Raw genomic sequence first — 22,434 nt, 5'->3', positions numbered from 1 at the left:
ATTGATGACTTTTTGCAATCTACATTTTTTCGTTTTTTTTCTTTATTGATGACTTTTTGCAATTTATATTTTTCGTTTTTTTCCTTTTTACTGATGACTTTTTGCAATCTACATTTTTTCGTTTTTTTTTCTTTTTCTTTTTTTCTTTTTGCAGGATATTTATTAGCAGCTTCGTGGAAAATAGCATGTTTTATCAGTGACAATTAAAGTGTTGATAAAAGTGATGATGATGATGATAGTGATGATGATGATAATAATGATGATGGTGGTGATGATAATGATGATGATTGTGATAATGATGGTGGTGATGATAATGATGATAGTGATAATGATGACGGTGAGAGCAATGGCTTTTTAAAACTCAGACAATAATAGTGATAACAATGACCGTTTTATCAGTGACAATTAAAGTGTTGATAAAAGTGATGATGATGATGATGGTGATGATAGTGATAATGATGATGATGATGATAGTGATAATGATGATTACGATGATGATAAGGACGATGATAATTATAATAATCACAACCACCACCATTATCATCCCAGTCACCATAATCATCATCCTCATCCCCACCGCATCTACCACCATCATCACAACCTCCACAACCATAACAATCCGAATAAAAAATGAATGACATCATCATCATAAAACCAATCCAGACTAAACGCGGATTTAATTAATGGTTTCATTTCCGTGGATTCGCCTGCACGTGTAAATGACAAACCTTAATTAGCAATAAACAATAACGCAGGCTTTAATTATAAGTCGCTCCCCCCCCTTCTCTCTCTCCCCTCTTACTGAAAAGAAAATAATAATGATAAATAGATAAAATAAAATAATAATAATAAATAGATAAAAAAAAAAATAATAATAAATAGATAAAATAATAATAATAATAATAATAATAATAATAATAATAATAATTATAATAATAATTATAATAATAAATAGATAAAGTAATAATAATAATAATAATAATAATAATAAAAATTATAATAAATAGATAAAGAATAATAAAAAACAAATAAATACAGTAAAAACACATTCTAAATATCTTTGTCTCCCATTAAAATTCCGGGATACCAAAAAAAAAAAAGAAAATGAAAAATGAAAATAAATCATTAATAAAAACTCTCCCTCCCATTAAAACTCTGGGATAAAAAAGAAAAGAAAAGAAAATGAAAATAAATTAATATTAATAAAAAAAAAAAATAAAAAAAATAATAACTGACCCGCAAATTGCAGGACCAATATGCAATGCACTCGAACCCGGAGTAATGTTCCCCAAGATCTACTCCGGCCGTTTGGAGTTGCCACTTGAGAGGGCGAGAGCGAAGGAACTCTGACTCCGCGCTGATTGGCTAAATATTTATCCCATTAGCATCATTGGTCGAAACAAACAGGGCCAAAGGCTACTTAGGGGAAAAAAAAAAAATAGGTGAAGAAATGAATAAACAAGAAGGAAACAGGCCAAGGAAGAGCAATAAGAAAGGAGGCCTTAAAAAAAAAAAAAAAAAAAAAAAAAAAAAAAAAAAAAAAAAAAAAAAAAACTATAAAGATATATACAAAAATTAAGTCCTTAAATAAATAAATAAATAAATAAAATAATAATAACAATAAAATAATTTAAAAAACATGAAAAATGAAAACTAAACACGATTGTAAGATTAATAAAATCCATATTCGTCACATCGTCACGTGACCTAATTAAACAGCCGAACGTAACACAAACAAGTACTTCGAAACAATATACTGAATAGACCAGGGTACCATGCCCATTAGTCCATCTACCTCCCTGTCTGTCTGTCTGTCTGTCGGCTCATACATGTATTTGCCTATCTGTCCCACAGTTAGTCTGTCAGTCAGTCAGTCAATCTGTGTGTGTGTATGTGCCTGTCTGTCTGTCTGTCTATCTGTCTATCAGTTAGTCTGTCTGTCTATCAGTTAGTCTGTCTATCAGTTTGTCTGTCTGTCTGTCTGTCTGTCTGTCTGTCTATCTATCTGTCTATCTATCTGTCTATCTATCTATCTACCCATTCATCCATCCATCCATCCATCCATCCATCCATCCATCCATCCATCCATCCATCCATCTATCAACCAACCAATCTATCTACCTATCTGCTCGTCGTCCGCCTCTTCTCTCGGGCGACAAAAACAAAGGCCTCCAAAGGACATGACCTGCGCCGCCTACAAAAGCGAGTGCCCCTTTTGATGCCATTTGCGCGGGGCGGCTGGCGAGAGTGGCACTGTTTTACGTGCGCCATCGTCCGGCCGGCGTCGGGCTGCTCTCTGGGCTCTCTGGCACTCCGTTCCTCCTCCTTTTATTTCATTTCTCTCTTGCCCTTTCTCCTTCCTTTTCCTCTTTCTCCCTCCTTTTCCTCTGTCCTCCTTCCTTCTCCTTTCTCCTTCATTTTCCTCTTTCTCCTTCATTTTCCTCTTTCTCCTTCATTTTCCTCTTTCCTCCCTCCTTCCTTTTTTTTATTCTTTCTTTCTTCTTTTTCTATATTCTCCCACTCCTACTCGCTCAGACATGCTTTTACCATCCATAAAAAAAATAAATGAAAAGAAAAAGATGCATAAGAAGATGCACAATAATAATAATAATAATAATAATAATAATAATAATAATAATAATAATATGCAGAAGAAGAAGCAGAAGCAGAAAAAAGAAAGAAAGAAAGAAAAAGAAAATGAAAAGGAAAAAAAAGAAAAGAAAAAGAAAAAAAAGAACGAAAAGAAGAAAAAAGAAAAGACGCCCAGTGCACGAGGTCCTCCTTGTTCCGCGTGACGCCCCTCCTTCGCCGCCGCCGTCTATGCCAGGCATGCGCCCCCGACTATTTCTGACGCGTGACGCCCATGAATCTCGATCGCCTTTGACGCACGCCCGCCCTTCGTTTTGGACTCCATGGCGGCGTACGGATGGCAGCTCCATTTTAATCATTCTTTATTTTTTCTTTTATCTTTTTATTACTACTTCATTTTAACATTTCTTTATTTTTCTTTTATATCTTTATTACAACTCCATTCTAATCATTCTTTATTTTTTTCTTTTATCTTTTTGTTACTACTTCATGTTAATTATTCTTTATTCTTTATCTTTTTATCTTTTATTACTACTTCCTTTTAATGATTCTTTATTTCTTATCTTTTTATTACTACATCCTTTTAATGATTCTTTATTTTTTCTTTTATATTTTTATATATCGTTTTATCTTTTATTACTACTACTTTTTATTTTTCTATTTCTATATGTTATCTTTTATTATAATTTCTTTTTAAAAATCTTTATTCCTATATTTTATCTTGTATTACTACTTCCTGTTAATGATTCTGTATTTTTTCTTTGATCCTTTTATTACTACTTCATTTTAATATTTCTCTATTTTTTCTTTTATCTTTTTATTACTACTTCATTTCAATATATATTTTTTTCTTTATCTTTATATTACTTATTAATGATTCTTTATTTTTATCTTTTTATTTTTTATTACTACTTCTTTTTAGAAATCTTTATTTCAATCTTTTATCTTTTATCACTACTTCCTTTTAATAATCATTATTTTCACATTTCATCTCTTATTATTATACTCATCATTATTCTATTCCTTATTAGACGTATCTAATGAAATGTGAAATTAATACCGCTTGGAGATATACGACTGGCAACGACAGATCTCTTTTTCTCTTTTAAAAATTATTATTTGACTTATACAACCACGTGTCTAATGTGAACTAATACCGTTTGACAGGAGGAAAAATATTTCTAAATCAGGTTCTAGTTATCAAAGCTTCAGTTGTTCAGTCGCTGATGACATTTCATCACCAGCGTGACCTTTTGCATCCTTTAGAGTCCACGTGAAGGTAAAAATAATGCGTTAAGTGGATTATCTATCACAACACGGTAAAAAAAGAGAAGAAAAACAATAAAAATCGTGTTAAATAACTTCACAAAACAAGGTTAGCAGACTAACTACCTGACACGCTAGCAAAAGAGTGGTTACATGGACTCGCTTGTTAGCACAGCCATTCGCATCTGGAAAACGGAAAGGGTAAGAGGGAGAACGGATAAAGAAGAGGAACAAGGATCGAGCGAAAACACGCATGCTGTCCCTCCACACGAGGCGTGCTTTACCTTCTTGTATCCCGCCCACTTGCACGTGCGGGTGAGTGACGCCGCCCGCGAGGAGTCGAGCGACACCACCACGTCCACGGCCATCCCGCCCGCGCCGCCGTCGTCGTCGTCTTCATCGTCGTCTCTTCTCGTCGCCTCGAGGGCCAGCGCCAGCGCCGCCTCGCTGCCCCCGGAGGCCTCGTCTGCGCCCGCCTTCGTGTCGCCGTCGCCGGCCTCGATCCCCGCCCACGTGGGCGAGGGGATCTGCCCGTCGCCCAGGGGCACGCCCTCGCCCTCGCCCACCACCAGGCCGCACCGGGTCAGCGCCACGCCGTCGAGGTCGGGCGTGGCCACGGCGAGGGCGGGGCGGGTCCTCGGATGGGTGGGGCCGAGGCCAGCGGAAGGGGAGGCGGTCGAGCTCCTGCTGGAGGAGGGCTTGAGAGGGCTGGACGCGGGGCTGGACGCGGGGCTGGGGGCGCGGTCGCTGGAGTCGTAGCCGGGGCTGGGGGTTCGCCAGCGCCACCGGTTGGTCATCACCGTCAGGTAGTGGGCCTGGTCGGCGTCCACGGGGAACAGCATGTCCGGCGGCGCGCCCTCCTGCATGCTCGCGCCGCGGCCTCGACGCACGGAGTCTAGGCCAGGGGAGCGCCCCGCGACCTGCGCATCGCCACTGATCCTTTTCACTTCTCTCGACGGAATTTTAGTCACTTTTTACTTTCCTTTGGATTTCCTCTGGATTTTTACCTTATTCTAAAAAGGATCTTTTTTCTATTTCCTTTATATTTTAGCCTGATTTCACAGCAAATTATCCGGTCAAATTGTCCAATAAACCAATCATTGGCAATTTTCAAAAGCCATGTTCTTATCGCCTCTGCAAAAATACCATCATAAGAAATGACGAAATTGAGAAAAAAAATCTACATCAAAAGAAAAAAGAAAAACAAAAACAGACATCCTTCCGCCGCGAACAATATTCCGGAAAATATTTCAATGCCCCCCCCCACCCACTCCCCCTCCACGTCTTCCTGTTGCTGTTGATTTTCGAGCAATTTACAGTCCAATTTTTGCCAGCCCGTTTCCCGATAACACTGAATTCGGGCTTTTTCGCACTGCCGCCCTCCCCTCTCGCGTTATCTCTTCTTACGCCCCTTTCCACCGTCCAAATCCATTTTCCGCGATTATTCGGGGTTCTATCTTGCCATAGGTGATATAACTGTCTATCGCTCGCTCGTGCTTCGCTTTCTATTTCAACGTTATGATTTCATTCATCACTAAGATTTCAGTAAAAAACAATATCGTTTTGATTTCAACAAGATCAAAAATCTCGTTTTGATTTCAACAACAACAACAAAAATCTCGTTTTGATTTCATAAAAATAATCTCGTTTTGAACTCAGTAAAAAGAGAGAAAAATATATGTTCTAAGATTTTTTTTTTCGCACAGGAGACAGACAGACGGTTTTTAACAGGACTTCTCCTTGCCTGATGGACAGCTGCTGACGCCGAGCTTCATTCTCTTTCGCTCTCTGTATCTTTCTCTTTCTCTCCCCCACTGTTCCTCTCTTCTTTTTATGCTCTTTGCTGTCTCTCCTTTCTCGAAGGAAAAAAATATCTTTCGTTCTCTATTTGTCTCTTCCGTTTGCTCTTTCTGTCCCTACTCCTCCTTTCTTGAAAATTACCTTCTTTTTCTATCTCTCTCTTACATCTCTCGCTCTTCGTCTCCCTCCCTCTCAAAATTACTTTGTCTTTCAATCTCTCTCTCCCTCACCTACTTCCTCTCTTGCTGTCTCTCTCCCTCCTTCCTGGACTGGCAACAACGACAGTCTCCCTCCCTCCCTCTCTCTCTCTTTCTCTCTTTCTCTCTCTCCCTCTCTCCCTCCCACCCACCCACCCACCCTCCCACCCTCCCTCCCTCCGTTCCCTCTCCCTCTCTCCCTCCCTCCCTCCCTCTCTCTCCCTCTCCCTCTCTCTCCCTCTCTCTCTCCCCCCCTGTCTTGACTGACACCAGCACCTCATCACTCGCGGTGACACTTCGCTGACGGTGCGTACATGTCTTGGACGCCTGCTATGGAAAGGCCGTCAGAAGGTCATACAAAAAAAAAAAAAAAGAAAAAGAAAAAAAGAAAAAAGAAAAGAAAGACACTGTCTTCACTTTTTCTGACGACTCAAAACCCTTTAAAACAGATAAACAAACAAAAGAAAAGACAAACAAATTCTAAAATACATTTTACAGTACGAAAAAAGAAAAAGAAAATTGTGTAAAGTATTATGATATGACTCGTTTGAAAGAAAAAAAAAAATGGTGCAGAAAAACAAATTTGCCTGAAGGATTTTTCGAGAGGATTCTGAGCTTTGATCTTTATGGAGGGGGGGGGGGGTAGGGGTAGGGGATAAGGGACGAGTGTGGGGATGGAGGTGGGGGTGGGGGTTGGGGGTTGGGGTAAGGAATAAGGGACGGGTTTGGGGAAGGAGGTGGGGTTTGGTGGGTAGGGGTAGGGGATAAGGGACGGGTGTGGGGAAGGAGGGGGGGTCGGGGGGTAGGGGTAGGGGATAAGGGACGAGTGTGGGGAAGGAGGTGGGGGTGGAGGTTGGGGGTAGGGGATAAGGGACGGGTGTGGGGAAGGAGGGGGGGTCGGGGGGTAGGGGTAGGGGATAAGGGACGAGTGTGGGGAAGGAGGTGGGGGTGGAGGTTGGGGGTAGGGGTAAGGAATAAGGGACGGGTGTGGGGAAGGAGGTGGGGGTGGGGGATAGGGGTAAGGGATAAGGGACGGGTGTGGGGAAGGAGGAGGTGGGGGTTGGGGGTTAGGGAAGGAGGGGGTGGAGGAAGCAGTGATTCGGGAAGTGTAAAGAAAGAGGTCATGAGAAGGATGCAGATGAAGAGAAAGACGAAAAAAGAGGAGGATGAGGAAGACGAAAACGAGGAGGAGGAGGAAGAAGAGTAAAAGGAGAAGGGGAAGGACGACGGGGTGGGAAGAAGAGGAAGAGGACGAGGAAGAAGTAGAGAACAGAAGAGAACAGACCAGAAAAGAGGAGACAAGCATAAAAAGACGAAGCAAAACCAAATAATAATGAAGAAAAAAAAGAGAATGAAAAGACGTGAGAGAGAGGGATGAAAAGAAAACGACAAGGAACAAAAAGAGAAGGGAAATAAAAGGATAACCGGGAGAATAATCAAACAAAAAATAAAATTAAAAACAGACCAAAAGAAAAAAAAAATCAAACAAAAATAAATCCAAGAAAATACGAAGAAAACGACCTAGAACAGGAAGAAAGGAACAACAATAAAACAGGAAATCAAACACTAAACCAAAAACAACAAAAACATCAAAACAAAAACCCAAGGCAAAACAACGTGCAGCGGAGGCTTGTTGGCACGCCGTGACACAAGCAGCATGACAGGGCAGCGGAGTCATGAGTTCATTGACAATAAAAGATGACAAGGGGCGGGTTCCCTTCGTGTGACTTGCTTATAAATACGTGCGTTAGTGATGAAACTGATGAACAAGGTGTGTTTCTCTCTCTCTCTCTCTCTCTTGCGCTCTCTCTCTCTCTCTCTCTGTCTCTCAATATCTCTCTTTCTCTCTCTTGCGCGCACTCTCTCTCTCTTGCGCTCTCTCTCTCTCTCTCTTTCTTTTTCTCTTTCTCTCTCTATCCCGCTCCGTCCCTCTGGTACTCCCTATCCCTCTCCCTCTCCCTTTCTCCCTCCGTCTATCTCTATCCCTCTCCTTCCCTCTATCTCTATCCCTCTCCCTCTACCTCCCTATCTCCCCCCTTTTTCCCTCTCCCTCTATCTTCCCCTTTCCATTTCCCCCCCTCCTACTCTCTCCCTCTCCCCTTCCTACTCTATCTCCATCTCTATCTTGACTCCCTCACTCCACTCTCCGAATCTCTCTATACACGCGTGTGAGAGCCAACATCTCCCTCTCGCTAATCCCTTTTTCACAATTGCTCTCCGTTTCGAATCTTTCCCCCTCTTTCTCTCCTCATTCCCTCCTCACTCTTCACACCCATATTCTTTTCCTTCTATCTCTCTCTCTCTCTCTCTCTCTCTCTCTCTCTCTCTCTCTCTCTCTCTCTCTCTCTCTCTCTCTCTCTCTCTCTCTCTCTCTCTCTCTCTCTTTCACGCCTTTGGACAGCCTGGATATGTGGACATGATACAGAGCAATCACGCCCACTGAGGAATCACGCCCGCACCCCATACGCGTCCTTTGCAAACCTGCAAAACCAAACACGCAGAAAAAAAGAAAGAAAGAAAGAAAAAAAGAAAAGATGCCGAAAAAATAAAAAATAAAAAAGTAGGAACATGCTGGTGCAGAGGCAGACATATAAAGACAGGCGGATAAACAAATAGACACAAAGGCGAATATAGGTACACAGCACACAAATAAAGACGGAGACACGTAAGCACACAATGGCACATAGACACAAACACATACCTACATAGATACATTCATACACATACATACATACATACACACAAACACATACATACATACATACACAGATCACCTTACCCTCGCTGTTCCCCAAGCGCACACACATCCACACACATCCACACACACACACACACACAAAAAAAAAAAAAAACACACACACACAAACACACACACACACACACAAAGAAACAAACAAACAAACACACACAATGACGAAGCAACCCCGAACAAAGAAAAATGCAATAAACTCGAAAACAAACAGCGAAGCATAAAGGAAGCTGTTGACTCAAAGGATAAAAAAACGGGAGGGTCAAACGCGCGCGCGCATTGCAGGCCGTTGCATGCTGTTGACAGACAGGCGATGGCGAGGGGGGCGCTGCCTTCCATACCGAATGAAAAGGCCAAGTGCAAACAGCGGGGAAGGGGATAACAATGAGTCCCGTTTTCTGTCGGTGTTACGTAAAGGGGAGTAATGGGTAAACGGAAATGAAAACGAGAATGAGTTACTGATAGAGAGGTAGGGTTAATGCCCACGATCTCTGTCTCTCTATCTCTCTGTCTCTGTCTGTCTGTCTGTCTGTCTGTCTGTCTGTCTGTCTGTCTGTCTCTCTCTCTCTCTTACTCTTTCTTTCTTTCTTGCTATCTATGTTTCAGTCACACATCTACAAATCCAAACACGCACATACATTTACACAACAAACCCACACCAAGCACATAATACACACACGCGCAAAGACACATGCACACGTAGCCAGACCGTGTAGGAGATCGAAAAAAAGGTAACCCTTTCTCCCCTCAATCTTCCTCCCCTCCTCCATCTCTCTTTCCTTTCCTCTCTCCCTCTCTCTCTCTTTCTCCCTTTCTCCCTCCCTCCCTCTCCCCCTCCCTCAGCGACATGTCGGAATCCCGGCCCCGAAAGAGGAACACAACCCGACACATGGTCGTTAGCGGTCGTCTCCCCCTCAGCCGACGACCGCCGCCAAGTCTCCCTTCCGCGGAGTGGAAGGGGAGAGGGGGAAGGGGAGGAGATGGGTGGGGAGGGGAGAGGACGGGAGGAAAGGTGTAGGGAAGGGAGGGAAGGAAAGGAAAGAAATGGATGGACTGGGCAGGGGAGAGGAGGGAAAGAAAGGAGTAAAGAAGGGAGGAAGGAAAGGAGTGAAGTAGATGGGAGCCGAGAAGCAGGAAAGCGAGGAGTGGAGAGCAGAGGGAAGGAGTGACGAGTGGATGGGAGGAATGTGGAGTGAATAGGAGTAGTGGAGACAAGGAGTGTGTAGTGAAAAGAATGAATGGGTAGTGGAGGAGTAGAGTCCAACGGATGGGAAGGATGGGAGAGGAGTGCAAGAGTGGAGGGAAGAGACGAAAGGGAGGGAAGAGACGAAAGGGAGGGAATAGAAGGAAGGGAGGGAAGGGGAGGGAAGAACGAGAGGGAAAAGGAGGACAAGAAAGTATCCAGGGAAGGGAAAAGCCAAGCGTGATACCCTTGTGATCGCAAAAATATCGAACTCTTAAACAAAAACAATAAAAAGACAACAACAAAAACTAAAAAACAACAATAACAAATCGAACGAATATCACCAACAAAGCCGCCTCACGCCTCCCATCCCTCCCACCTTAACCGCCTTGCAGAGCATCTACTCCAACAAGCAGATGCTCAGCCGCGCCAAATCCAATCAAAAGACAACACCAATAAGCAAAAGCGGCAGAGCGATGGCATCCTCCCCTGCTGAATCATGGCAGCAGGCAAGGAGAGGCCATGGCAGCAGAAGGCGTGTCATGGGAGGTCCCCGAGTGCGCTGCCTGGCTGGCTGGCCGGACCTCTCGACGCCACAAAACCGCAACAAGGGAGGGAGGGAGAGGGAGGGAGAGAGGGAAGGAGAGAGAGAGAGAGAGAGAGAGAGAGAGAGAGAGAGAGAGAGAGAGAGAGAGAGAGAGAGGGAGAGAGAGAGAGAGAGAGAGAGAGAGAGAGAGAGAGAGAGAGAGAGAGAGAGAGAGAGAGAGAGAGAGAGAGAGAGAGAGAGAGAGAGAGAGAGAGAGAGAGAGAGAGAGAGAGAGAGAGAGAGAGAGAGAGAGAGAGGGAGAAGGAGAGAGAGAGGAAGGGGCAGAAGTTGGGAGGGAGGGAAGGTTGAGATGGAGGGTGAGGTTGGGAAGCAAGGGTGGGGAGGAGGAGGGAGGGAAAAGGGGGCAGAGGGTGGGAGTGATTGAGGGAGACAGAGGGAATGAAGGATGGAGGGAGAGAGAGGGAATGAAGGATGCAGGGAAGGAGAGAGAGAGAGAGAGACGAAAGAATAGAGGGAGTGGGACAGGAGTCACGGAGGAGTGTAGCAAAGAAGGAGGGGAAAGTAGAAGCAGCAAGGAGGGGAGGAGGAGAGGCCGAAGGAGGAGAGGAGGCAAGACGGGGAGGAGGTAAGGAGGAGAGGAAGCAAGGAGGGGAGGAGGTAAGGAGGAGAGGAGGCAAGACGGGGAGGAGGTAAGGAGGAGAGGAGAAGGAGGAGAGGAGGCAAGACGGGGAGGAGGTAAGGAGGAGAGGAGGCAAGACGGGGAGGAGGTAGGCCGGGGGGCAGAGAAGGGGAGGCACGGAGAGGAGGCAAGGCGGGGTGTGGCAAAGAAGACAAGGAGTGCAGAGGCAAAGAAGGGGCATAGGCGAGGAAAGGCAAGAAAGGCGGAGGCACAGACGAGAGGAGACAAGGAGACAAGAGAAGAGGGGGGGAGGAGAGGAGAGGAAGAAAGGAAGGGGAAGAGGAAATAAGAGGGAGAGAGGAGACAAGGAGAAAAGAGAAGAGCGGGAGAGGAGAGAAGGAGAGGGGGGGAGAGAAAAGAGAAGAGGGAGAGAGGAGAGGAGGAAAGGAAGGGGAAGAGGATAGAGGAGAGTGGGAGAGGAGAGGAGGAAGGGAAGGGGAAGGGGAAAGAGAAGGGGGGGAGAAGAGAGGAGGAAAGGATGGGGGAGAGAAAAGAAGACAGGGAAGAAGTAGAGAAGAGAAAAAATAAAAGAGGGAGAAGGAGATGACAGAAAAGAAGATAAGGGAAAAGGAGCAGGCAATCGAAAGAAGAAGAGGTAGTGGGAAAGGAGAAAAGAAAGGAGTGGGAATATAAAACCGGATAAAAAGAGGAAAGGAAGGAGACAGGGAAAATGTATAATAAACGAGAAGAGAAGAGATAAATGGAGAAGACAGGGAAATAAGAGAGAGGGAGGAATGAAGGGGCAAATCTTAACCAAAAAAAGAAAGAAAGCATTTGAAAAGGAAAGTAAAAAGGAAAAAACAAACAAACCAAAAAGCCCATGAAAAAAAAAAACTTGAACCACGGCGAAAAAAAAAACACGAAAACAAAGAGGAAATAAGAGAAAAAGAAACACACAGCAGATTTGAGAGAAGATAACGACCAAGCATATGAACATAGGGAACGGTGAAGGGGGAAAAAGAGGAAAGGGAGAAGAGGGAAAAAATAGAAAGACAAGGAGAGATAGCTGAGGGTGAGGTAGAGAGAACGATAGATAGACATGAGATAATGAGGAAGTGCGTAAGTGAGGGGACGAGAGAGAGAATAAAAAAGGGAATAAAAAGGTAACAACACATAGAAGCTTTTCAGACAATGCAAGGATGATGAACGAAGTCAAATCTCTAGCCCATGGAATTAATAAAATAATAATAATGATGATGATGATGATGATGATGATGTCGATGATGAAGATAATGATGATGATTATGATAATGATGATGGTGATGATAATAACAATAACAAATAAATAAACAACAATAAAGAAAATCAAACAAAAAACAACGCTAATCATAGACCCTCTTTAAACCGGGAAACATTTAATGCTTGATCAATTTTTATAACCATCTAAAAGGCTATTCACGTCCCTCGTGAATCTTTTTTAAAGGTTTATCCCCCTTATGCGGTTAACACACACCCTCTCGCTCCCTCTGCTTTCTTTTAGACAGAGAACAGACGGCGAAAGGACCGTATAATGATGGTGTCTTACCTCCTCTCTCCCTTCCCTCCTCTACTCCTTGCTTCCTCTCTCCCTTCCCTCCTCTCCCTCCTTCCCTCCTCTCTCCCCTTTCCCTCCTCTCTCCCTTCCCTCCTCTCCTCCTTCCCTCCTCCCCCCTCCTTGCTTCCTCTAAATGCACTGAAAACAACAATCATAATCATGTGTGACAATAACAGCAACGGCAATAGCAAAAATAATGATGAAAATAATGATGTAATAAAAATAATGATGATGACAGTGAGAAGGAGAACAGACAACGCAAGGACCGTAGAGAGAAGTAGAAGTAATAATAACGATGATGATGATGATAGTGAGAAGGAGAACAGACAACGCAAGGACCGTAGAGAGAACTAGGAGAAGTAATAATAACGATGATGAGAAGGATAGTGAGAAGGATAACAGACAGCGAAAGGACCGTAGAGAGAAGTAGGAGAAGTAATAATAACGATGATGATGAGGATAGTGAGAAGGAGAACAGACAGCGCAAGGACCGTAGAGAGAAGTAGGAGAAGTAATAATAACGATGATGATGAGGATAGTGAGAAAGAGAAGAACAGACAGCGCAAGGACCGTAGAGAGAAGTAGGAGAAGTAATAATAACGATGATGATGAGGATAGTGAGAAAGAGAAGAACAGACAGCGTAAGGACCGTAGAGAGAAGTAGAAGAAATAATAATAACGATGATGATGATAGTGAGAAGGAGAACAGACAGCGCAAGGACCGTAGAGAGAAGTAGGAGAAGTAATAATAACGATGATGATGAGGATAGTGAGAAGGATAACAGACAGCGAAAGGACCGTAGAGGGAAGTGGGATAAGGGGAGTCTACACACTGTACGCAATTTCGTATTTCCTTTCCCACCAACGAACGACAGCTGGTGACGTCATTGCCTACGTCACGGCCGAGGTATACCTTTTTAGTACCGATTAAGATTCGGATCTTTGGGCGCCATAAATGTTTGCTGTTCTTGTTCGTTCTTTGTGACAGTTTTGTTGTTGTTATTGTTGTTTTTATGCTTTATCAGTTTTCATCGATATCAAAAATATGTTCCTTATTTTTTTTCCTTATCAGCGCTTTCCTTCATATATTTTTAAACTCCATTTTCCTCATTTCGTCTCCCTTTTTGTCCTCATTTTTTCTTTCCTCAACCCACCTATCTTTCTTTTCCTCCTCCTCCTCCTCCTTCTCTTTCCTCCTCTTCTCCCCACTTCTGCCCTCTCGCATTATGACCTCATACTTCCTCGTTACAACCTCACACCCATCGGCCTCGTCCACTCTCCTTGCCCTAACCCATGCCCTACCCTAATGCTCACCCGTCCACCCATAAGCCTATCTAGAGCCCTCCCCTCGCGCCCACCAGCCTACCTCTGCGTCGTGCCCTAGCCCTTCCCTTACCCCCCAAAACCCTAATTCTTACCCAAACGCCTACCCCAAATTCTCCCCTTACCCAAAACCCTAATGCCCACCCAACGTCCGTCCAAAGCACTTCCCTACACCTACCCCATTCCCTCCCCTTCCACCCATCCACCTACCCACCCCTTCCACCCACCCCAATCCCTCCCTTCCACCCACCCCTACCCCACCCCAATCACTCCCCTTCCACCCCTAAACCCCGCACCCCTACGCTTACCCCAATCCCTCCCCCCCTACACCCCCCTTCTGCCCACCCCAACCCCTCCCTCCCCACCCACACGCCCGTCCTCACGCCCACCCAACGTCCTTCGCTCTTATCCTCTCACACTCCACTTCTCGCCTTCTACAGGTCATCGGATCGCGCCAAGCCATCCGTTAGACGCAATTCCTCACGCTATTCTCCGCCTTGGCGCTATAAAAAGGAAAAAAATGGAGAGAAAAAGGAAAATGAGGAATAAATATATATATAGAGAGAGAGAAAGAGAAAGAGAAAGAGAGAGGGGAGAGAAGAGAGAGAGAGTGAAAGAGAGAGGGGAGAGAAGAGAGAGAGAGTGAAAGAGAGAGAGAGTGAAAGAGAGAGAGAGTGAAAGAGAGAGAGAGTGAAAGAGAGAGAGAGTGAAAGAGAGAGAGAGTGAAAGAGAGAGAGAGAGAGAGAGAGAGAGACAGAGAGAGAGAGAGAGAGAGAGAGAGAGAGAGAGAGAGAGAAAGAAAGAGAGAGAGAGAGAGAGAGAGAGAGAGAGAGAGAGAGAGAGAGAGAGAGAGAGAGAGAAAGTAAGAAAGTAAGAAAGTGAGTGAAAGAGAGAGAGAGCGAATAAGAGAAGGCAAAAAAAATAAATAAATAAAAACGTGAAAAAAATGGATAAAAAGAGAGAGAAAAGGAAAATCCGAGATTACTTCCTTCCATTTTTCGTCTCTCAGGAAGAAAAGCATCTCCTTCACACGTATGGCATCTTTGATACTGCCTTCAAGGAAGAATGAGGAAGGTGGAGGGAGAGAGAGGAAGGGGAGGAGAAGAGGGAGGGAGAGAGGAAGAGAGGAGGAGGGGGAGGGAGAGAGGAAGAGAGGAGGAGGGAGAAGGAGAGAGAAGAAGGGGAGGAGAAGGGGGAGGGAGAGAGAGGAGGGGAGGAGAAGGGGGAGGGAGAGAGAGGAAGGGAAGAAGAGGGGGAGGGAGGGAAGGAGGAAGGGACATATAGGAAGGGAGGGAGAAAGAGGGGAAGAAAGGGGGAGGGGGAGGGGGAGGGAGGAATTGAGAGAGAGAGAGAGAGGAATGAAGAGATAGGGAGGGAGGGGGGAAGGATAAGTGGGAGAAAAGAGCCCAGGAAAGAGGAAGAAGGCGGGAACACGCGGGAGGCATAAAAAGAAAGAAGGAAAGAAGAAGAAAGAGAAAATCAAGGAAAAGAGAAGAACAAGAAAAAAGAAAAATAAGAAAAGAAAGAAGGAAAGAAAGAAAGAAAGAAAGAATAAATAAATATAGACTAACTCAAATATCTCTCCCTATCCCTTCTCCCTAAAAGCTTGGCACGTGTAAGGGAGGGGGGAGAGGGAGGAAAGAGGCAGAAGGAAGAGTGGGTGAGGGAGAAAGAGGGGAAAAGAAGTACAGTAAGGGTGAGGAGAGGGAAGGCAGAGAGGGGTAGAAGTAGGGAGGGAAGAAGGGAGGAAGGGAGAGAGAAAAAGGCAGCAGAAACGGGTAGAAATAAGGAGGGAGGAAGGGAGAGAGAAAAAAGAAAGTAGAAAGGTCAGAAGTAAGGAGGAAGGGAGGAAGAAAAGAGGGAAGAGGGAGGGAGAAGAGAGGGAAGAGGGAGGAGGAAGAAAAGAGGGAAAAGGGAGGAAGAAAAGAGGCTAGAGGGAGGAAGAAGAGAGGGATGACTGAGGAGGGAGGAAGAAGAGAGGGAAGAGGGAGGAAGAAGAGAGGCAAGAGAGAGGAAGAAGAGAGGCAAGAGGGAGGAAGAAGAGAAGAAGAAGAGGAAGAAGAGAAGGAGAAGAAGAAGAGAAGGAGAAGAGAGACGAAGAAGAGAGGGAAGAGGAAGAAGAGAAGGAGAAGAGAGGGAGAGGGGGGGGAGGGCCCTTAACTGACCTTTTACCGCGCGCAAATGCATGGTCGATAACTCCCTTCCTACCCCGAGAGCCCCTTCAGCGTCGCCTCTTCCAAAAGGGCAATGATAACACTGATAAAGATGGTAATAATAACAACAACGACAACAGCAATAATAAAGATTATGATAAATGCATCAAAATTAATTATCATAATTATGTGTGGTAATGACAGCAATGCCAAGAGCAATAAAGATGAAAAAATAGCGATGGCTGCAATAATAATAATGATGATGATTATAATAACAATAACAATAACAATAGCAATAAAAGTAATGATAAAAATAACGACAATAATAACAGGAGTGATAATAACAGCACTGACAATAGCAACAATAATAACAACAACAACAACAACAACAACAACAACAACAACGACAACCACAATAATAAAAACAATGGTAGAAACTGCAACACTAATACAGATGGTAATAACAACAATCAAAATGATAACAATTATAACAACAAATATGATCATATAACTCTAAATAAATGACAAAACAAGAATAAAAACCAATTAAAACGACAATAAAACCGGCGATACCAATAAAGTCTACAATAAAATACAGATGGTAATAACAACAATCAAAATGATAACAATTATAACAACAAATATGATCATATAACTCTAAATAAATGACAAAACAAGAATAAAAACCAATTAAAACGACAATAAAACCGGTGATACCAATAAAGCCTACAATAAAACCAACAACAACACCATTAACAATACCATCAACTAACACACACACGCACACACACACACACAAGCACACAAATACACACACAAGCAAACAAACACTGCAAAACACACACACACACACACACACAAGCAAACAAACACTGCAAAACACACACACAAGCAAACAAACACTCCAAAAAAAACACACACACACACAAAATGACACTCCCCCCCCCCCTCCCCTCTTACTCCCCAACCTTCCCAAACAATATTACGCAACCCCAACCCCCACCACCACCACCCACCCACCCATCCCAACACGCATCCCCATCCCCGGTTCTAGAATGTTCTAGAAGGAAAAAGAAGCAAAACTCCGTGACATCAGTGTATACCCAAGGCCTCGGATGCGGGATTCCTGACGTCAGTGTGTTTGTCGCTTGAGCTTATAAACACCAGTTCAGTTTGGCGATGTCTGTTCGCTGCTGCACACGCCGCGCGGACCGTGACAAGCTGGTTTCTATACAGTTGTAAGATGACCGCCAGAGGTGCCCGTTTTTTGTTGTTGTTTTCGCTTTGTGTATCTTGGTGATTTTTATGGAATGTATATATATATATATATATATATATATATATATATATATATATATATATATATATATATATATATATATATATATGTAGAGAGAGAATGAGAGATGATACACATGAGATTGAGGGACGTGGGAGAGAGGGAAGTAGGGAGAGAGGGAGAGAGGGAGAGGGGGAGAGGGGGAGAGGGGGAGAGAGGGAGAGGGGGAGAGGGGGAGAGGGGGAGAGGGGGAGAGAGGGAGAGGGGGAGAGAGAAGAGAAGAAAAGAAAAGAGGAGAAAGAAAGACAGAGCGAATACAAGAAAAAAAATAAGACAAGACAACGAAAACGACAAAAATAGAGAGATAGAGCGAGAACGATAGAGGCAGACAGACAGACAAACAGAAAGACACATCGCTCCCCTAGAGACAAATCCCTGGCGATACAGTCAAGTGATACACACACAGACTGGGTGCTGTACGCGACAGATCAACTTTTTTCTGCACTTTGGCGTGACACAGACAGCTGAAACGCTTACATTTTTCAGCCGGGAATCCAACGTAACACTTCAGATGACAGCGACAGAGTACAATTAATGCCACGGCTCAGGCAAATAAACCAACAAATAAATAAAAGGTTGGCAAAATGAAAAAAAAATAAATAAACGCGTAAACAGACAACCAGATAAACACATCCATAAACAAATACACGCTAACCATACAAATCAATCAATCAATAATCCAATGCACGCCGCTCTCCCTACTCATTGCACGCCACTCTCCCTCCTCATTGCACGCCACTCTCCCTCCTCATTGCACGCCGCTCTCCCTCCTCATTGCACGCCACGCTCCCTCCTCATTGCACGCCACGCTCCCTCCTCATTCCCCTCTCTCCCTCCTCATTCCCCTCTCTCCCTCCTCATTCCCCTCTCTCCCTCCTCATTCCCCTCTCTCCCTCCTCATTCCCCTCTCTCCCTCCTCATTCCCCTCTCTCACTCGCGAGGGCAAGGCGGTCCTCCCCGTTATCGGCGGGCGCGAGCGGGCACCCACGCGCGCGAGGCCGACCTTGGCGAGCCGCGCCGATAACCGCCTTAATGGCCGCGCTTCAGCCGAGCAGAACGCAGCCCCATCGCACGAGCCTCGGGCCCGACGGAGGGAGAGGGGAGCGAGAGGGCCCTGCAAGTCGCCGAAGGTCCGTTGGTCGGTTGGTCGGTCAGCCGAGCGGGTCGGGAGGGAATGCTTCTTGCGCGGTCATTCTCGGGTCACCGCTTCTCTCTTTCTATCTCTCTCATTTTTTTCTATCTCCACTCTCTCTTCCCCCCGAAAGGCACTCCCGATAACGGCTTGGCACACGGCGCGATAACTGCCTCGAGCCGCAGGCAAGCAGGCAGGCACTCGGGCACCCACACTATCGCACACGCTGGAGGGCCCGCGCACTTGGGCAGAAGCGGCAGGGTACGGCCGCCGCAGTGGCGTGGTGGCACTGTGACGGAGAGGTGCCCAGGCAACACTGAGCGGCTCTCTCCCGTCTCTACCCACGATGGGGGCACTGCCAACTTCCCCAGACGCCCTCCCTCACCCCTCACCCCCCCTCCTCCTCCCCTTGGTCCTCTCCCCTCCTCGCCTCTCCCTCTCCCCCTCCTCGTCTCTCCCTCCAAGCTCTCTCGCCCCTTATCTCCTTCTTCCCTCTACGCTTGCTTTTCCTTACACTCGTCCCCCGTTACTCTCGTCTACGCTTACTCCCATCTTCTGATCCGACTCTCTCTCTCTCTTACTCATCTCCTTTTACTTCCTACGCTCCTTTCTTGTGATCATTTGGCCTTATCGCGTGTCTCACCTCTCCTACCATTTACTGTCCTCTGCATTTCTTTACTTATCTCTCTCTCTCTCTCGTTCCTGCCTATTTTCACGTGCTGATTTCTGTACCTTCTTAATTCCACTTTGCTCGTTACTGCTTTATTTCGCGCTTTTACTTATTGTCATTTAAATGTTCTCATCTCTGTTAACTTCCCCTTTCTTCATCTATTCTAAACTTTTCTTTCCCTCTTCACATTCTTCTTCTTCCATCACCACCTCTCCTCTTCTCTCTTTCCTGCGTATCCTCCTTTGCTCTCTTATCCTCCCCTCTCCACGCCATTCTTCCTCGTCACACTTCCTCTTGTCCCTCTCCCCTTTCCCATCTTCTACTTCCCTCTCTCCTATTCCCAATCTTCCCCTTTTCGCTCTTTACTCTTTAGCACTCTCCCTCCTTCCTCTCGCCCCTCTTTTTAATAACCTCTTCCTACTCCCCTTCTCCTCCCCCTCTTCACAACCTTCCCTTTTCCACTAAACACACTGTACCCTTCTCTTCATCAGTTTCAACCTCCCACCTTCCACCCACCCTTTTTCCCCTCATTAAAGCCCCTCCCCCCCTGCTCCCTCCCCACACACCCCTCCCCCTCCCCTTACTCCCTCCCCCTCCTTCTCTTCCACACACCCATTCCCCTCCCCCTACCATTTCTCCTCCCCCTACAACAGCACACCCCCTCTCCTCCCCTACACACACCCCTCCCCTCCCCCTTCCCCTTCTAAGCACCCACCACCTCCCCTCGTGTGGATATTAATCATTTTATCCCCTCCATCGATACCCTAATCAATTCTATAATCTATCACACAATCCCCCCCCTTCCCCTTTCTACTCCCTAACCCCTCCCCCCTCTCTCCTACACTATTCACTTGCACACTAGCGATCGAGAGACAAAAAGTAGTCGAATGTGTAACATGATGGACTATAACGCGCTATTAACGATGTGTATGTTGTTGCTTATCCGTAAACACACACATGTAGTTGGTAATATGAGACGGACCAACATGTTCACATATACACATGCAAAAGAGAGAGAGAGAGATGGAAACAGAGAGAAAGGTAGGTGGGTAGATAAATAGATAGATACATACATGCATACATAAATAGACAAACGGACAGACATATAGATAGATAGATAAATAGAGAGATAGAGAGAGAAAAACAAAAACAAAAAAAGAATATGACAAAATAACCAAAACATTCGAAAAAAACAACCTATCTTTTGACATCATAAAAGTTTGGGAGAAGATAATGCTTAAGTAAACAGCATTAAGTTACACAAACAAAAACAGAAGCACGAAAACAACCACAAAGTCCAAGGAGAGAAGACAATAAAAAAAACTAAACGATTTCTTAAAAATAGAGCCAAAAATACGCCATAAAAACAATAACATCAAAAAATATATACAATTAAAACTATCCCTCAACAGAAAATGGAACAAAAAAGTACAAATAATGAGAAACGGACAGAAGTAATTAAATAATCATTATCATCACAAAGTAGAATTATTTGCCTTTATAACCCGCACCTGCCGACCTTCGCAATCGCCTAAAAAAATCACCTGAAGATGCCTTAATTACCCCAATTAACGGTCACTTAATGTCTTGTTTTGCGGGAGTCATTAAGCCACTTCTTTAATCATCAAAGATTCTTTAGTTTGCCATTTTTTTCTGATAATCATTCCCCGGCGGGTCGTTTATTACTCTCTTATTTACCCAGTTATCGCTTTTCCTTCCCATCATTCGTTATTATCGTCCGCTCATACTATTCCCTTGATTTATTTATCTATTCGTGTGTGTGTGTGTGTGTGTGCGTGCGTGTGTGTGTGTGTGTGTGTGTGTGTGTGTGTGTGTGTGTGTGTGTGTGTGTGTGTGTGTGTGTGTGTGTGTGTGTGTGTGTGTGTGTGAATGTGTGTGAATGTGTGTGTGTGTGTGTGAATGTGTGTGAATGTGTGTGAATGTGTGTGAATGTGTGTGAATGTGTGTGAATGTGTGTGAATGTGTGTGAATGTGTGTGAATGTGTGTGAATGTATGTATGAATGTATGTATCTGTTTATGTGTGTATGAATGTGTGTATGTATGTGTGTGCGTGCGCGCGTGCATTCGTCCGTGCGTGCATGTATGTACGTGTGCGAGTGTACATGCATACTTATGCGAGTGTACGTATGCACTATGCGTGTAGTGTGCACTGCCCCCTTTAAGCTCATCACCATACCACGCCCCCTTCCCCCCTTCCCCCCTTCCCCTCTCCCTCCCACCTTAATTATCCTTAATTATTTGAATACCATTTTTTTCCACCATGTTTCTCTCACGCTTTTATTTCCTTTCATTCCCCTCTTCTTTCCCTCTCCCTCCCACCTTGATTATCTCTCTCTCCCTCTTCCCTCTCGCTTTCACCTTGTCTACCTCCTTCTCCCTTCCCTCTCGCTCTCATCTCTCACCCTATACTGCTTTCCCTCTCCCTCTCCATTTTCACTCTCCCTTAATTATCATTCTCTCCTTTTCCATCTCGCCCTCACTTTGTCTACCTCCCTCTCCCTTCCCACTCGCTCTCATCTCTCTCCTTATCCTGCTTTCCCTCTCCCTCTCCCTCTACCCCCAAACAGCAAGTAAATACAGCCTCCTTTCCCCCTTCCCTCCCCCCTCCTTGCTTCCTCTAAATGCACTAAAAATACCAATCATAATTATGTGATAATAACAGCAATGGCAATAGCGAAAATAAAGATGAAAATAATGATATAATAATAACGATGATGATGACGATAGGAGAGCAGACAGCGCAAGGACCGTAGAGAGAAGTAGGAGAAATAACAATAACGATGACGATGAGGATAGTGAGAAAGAGAAGAAAAGACAGCGCAAGGACCGTAGAGAGAAACAGAAGTAATAATGATAACGATGACGAGGAGGATAGTGAGAAAGAGAAGAACAGGCAGCGAAAGGACCGTAGAGAGAAGTAGAAGTAATAATAATAACGATGACGACGAGGATAGTGAGAAAGAGAAGAACAGACAGCGTAAGGACCATAGAGAGAAATAGAAGTAATAATAATAACCATGACGACGAAGATAGTGAGAAAGAGAAGAACAGACAGCGCAAGGACCATAGAGAGAAGTAGGAGAAGTAATAATAACGATGACAAGGAGGATAGTGAGAAAGAGAAGAACAGACAGCGCAAGGACCATAGAGAGAAGCAGAAGTAATAATAATAACGATGACAAGGAGGATAGTGAGAAAGAGAAGAACAGACAGCGCAAGGACCATAGAGAGAAGCACAAGTAATAATAATA

The 22,434-nt window shown here is 44.7% G+C and overlaps 1 protein-coding gene across 8 annotated transcripts in view; it reads right to left on the bottom strand.

Annotated features, from left to right (window-relative positions):
- Positions 1-22,434, bottom strand: part of LOC113806681 (Ankyrin-repeat, SH3-domain, and Proline-rich-region containing Protein) — a 603,894-nt gene that overhangs the window by 207,307 nt on the left and 374,153 nt on the right. For 3 of the 8 annotated variants that reach the window (XM_070115046.1, XM_070115048.1, XM_070115049.1), the window contains exon 2: positions 4,140-4,989. The exons of 3 other annotated variants lie outside the window; for them this stretch is intronic. In XM_070115046.1, the coding sequence (XP_069971147.1) occupies positions 4,140-4,721 (582 nt within the window). In that variant the 5' untranslated portion in view covers positions 4,722-4,989. Of the gene's footprint in view, positions 1-4,139; positions 4,990-18,704; positions 18,829-22,434 lie in introns of those variants that run through there. 2 more of the 8 variants (XM_070115047.1, XM_070115050.1) reach the window with 1 other exon arrangement.

This window comes from Penaeus vannamei, chromosome 37 (assembly GCF_042767895.1).
Source record: "Penaeus vannamei isolate JL-2024 chromosome 37, ASM4276789v1, whole genome shotgun sequence".
Classification (NCBI taxonomy): Eukaryota; Metazoa; Arthropoda; class Malacostraca; order Decapoda; family Penaeidae; genus Penaeus; species Penaeus vannamei.
The sequence above is the reverse complement of the archived record's forward strand: the minus strand, read 5'-3'. Positions and strand labels throughout refer to the sequence as shown.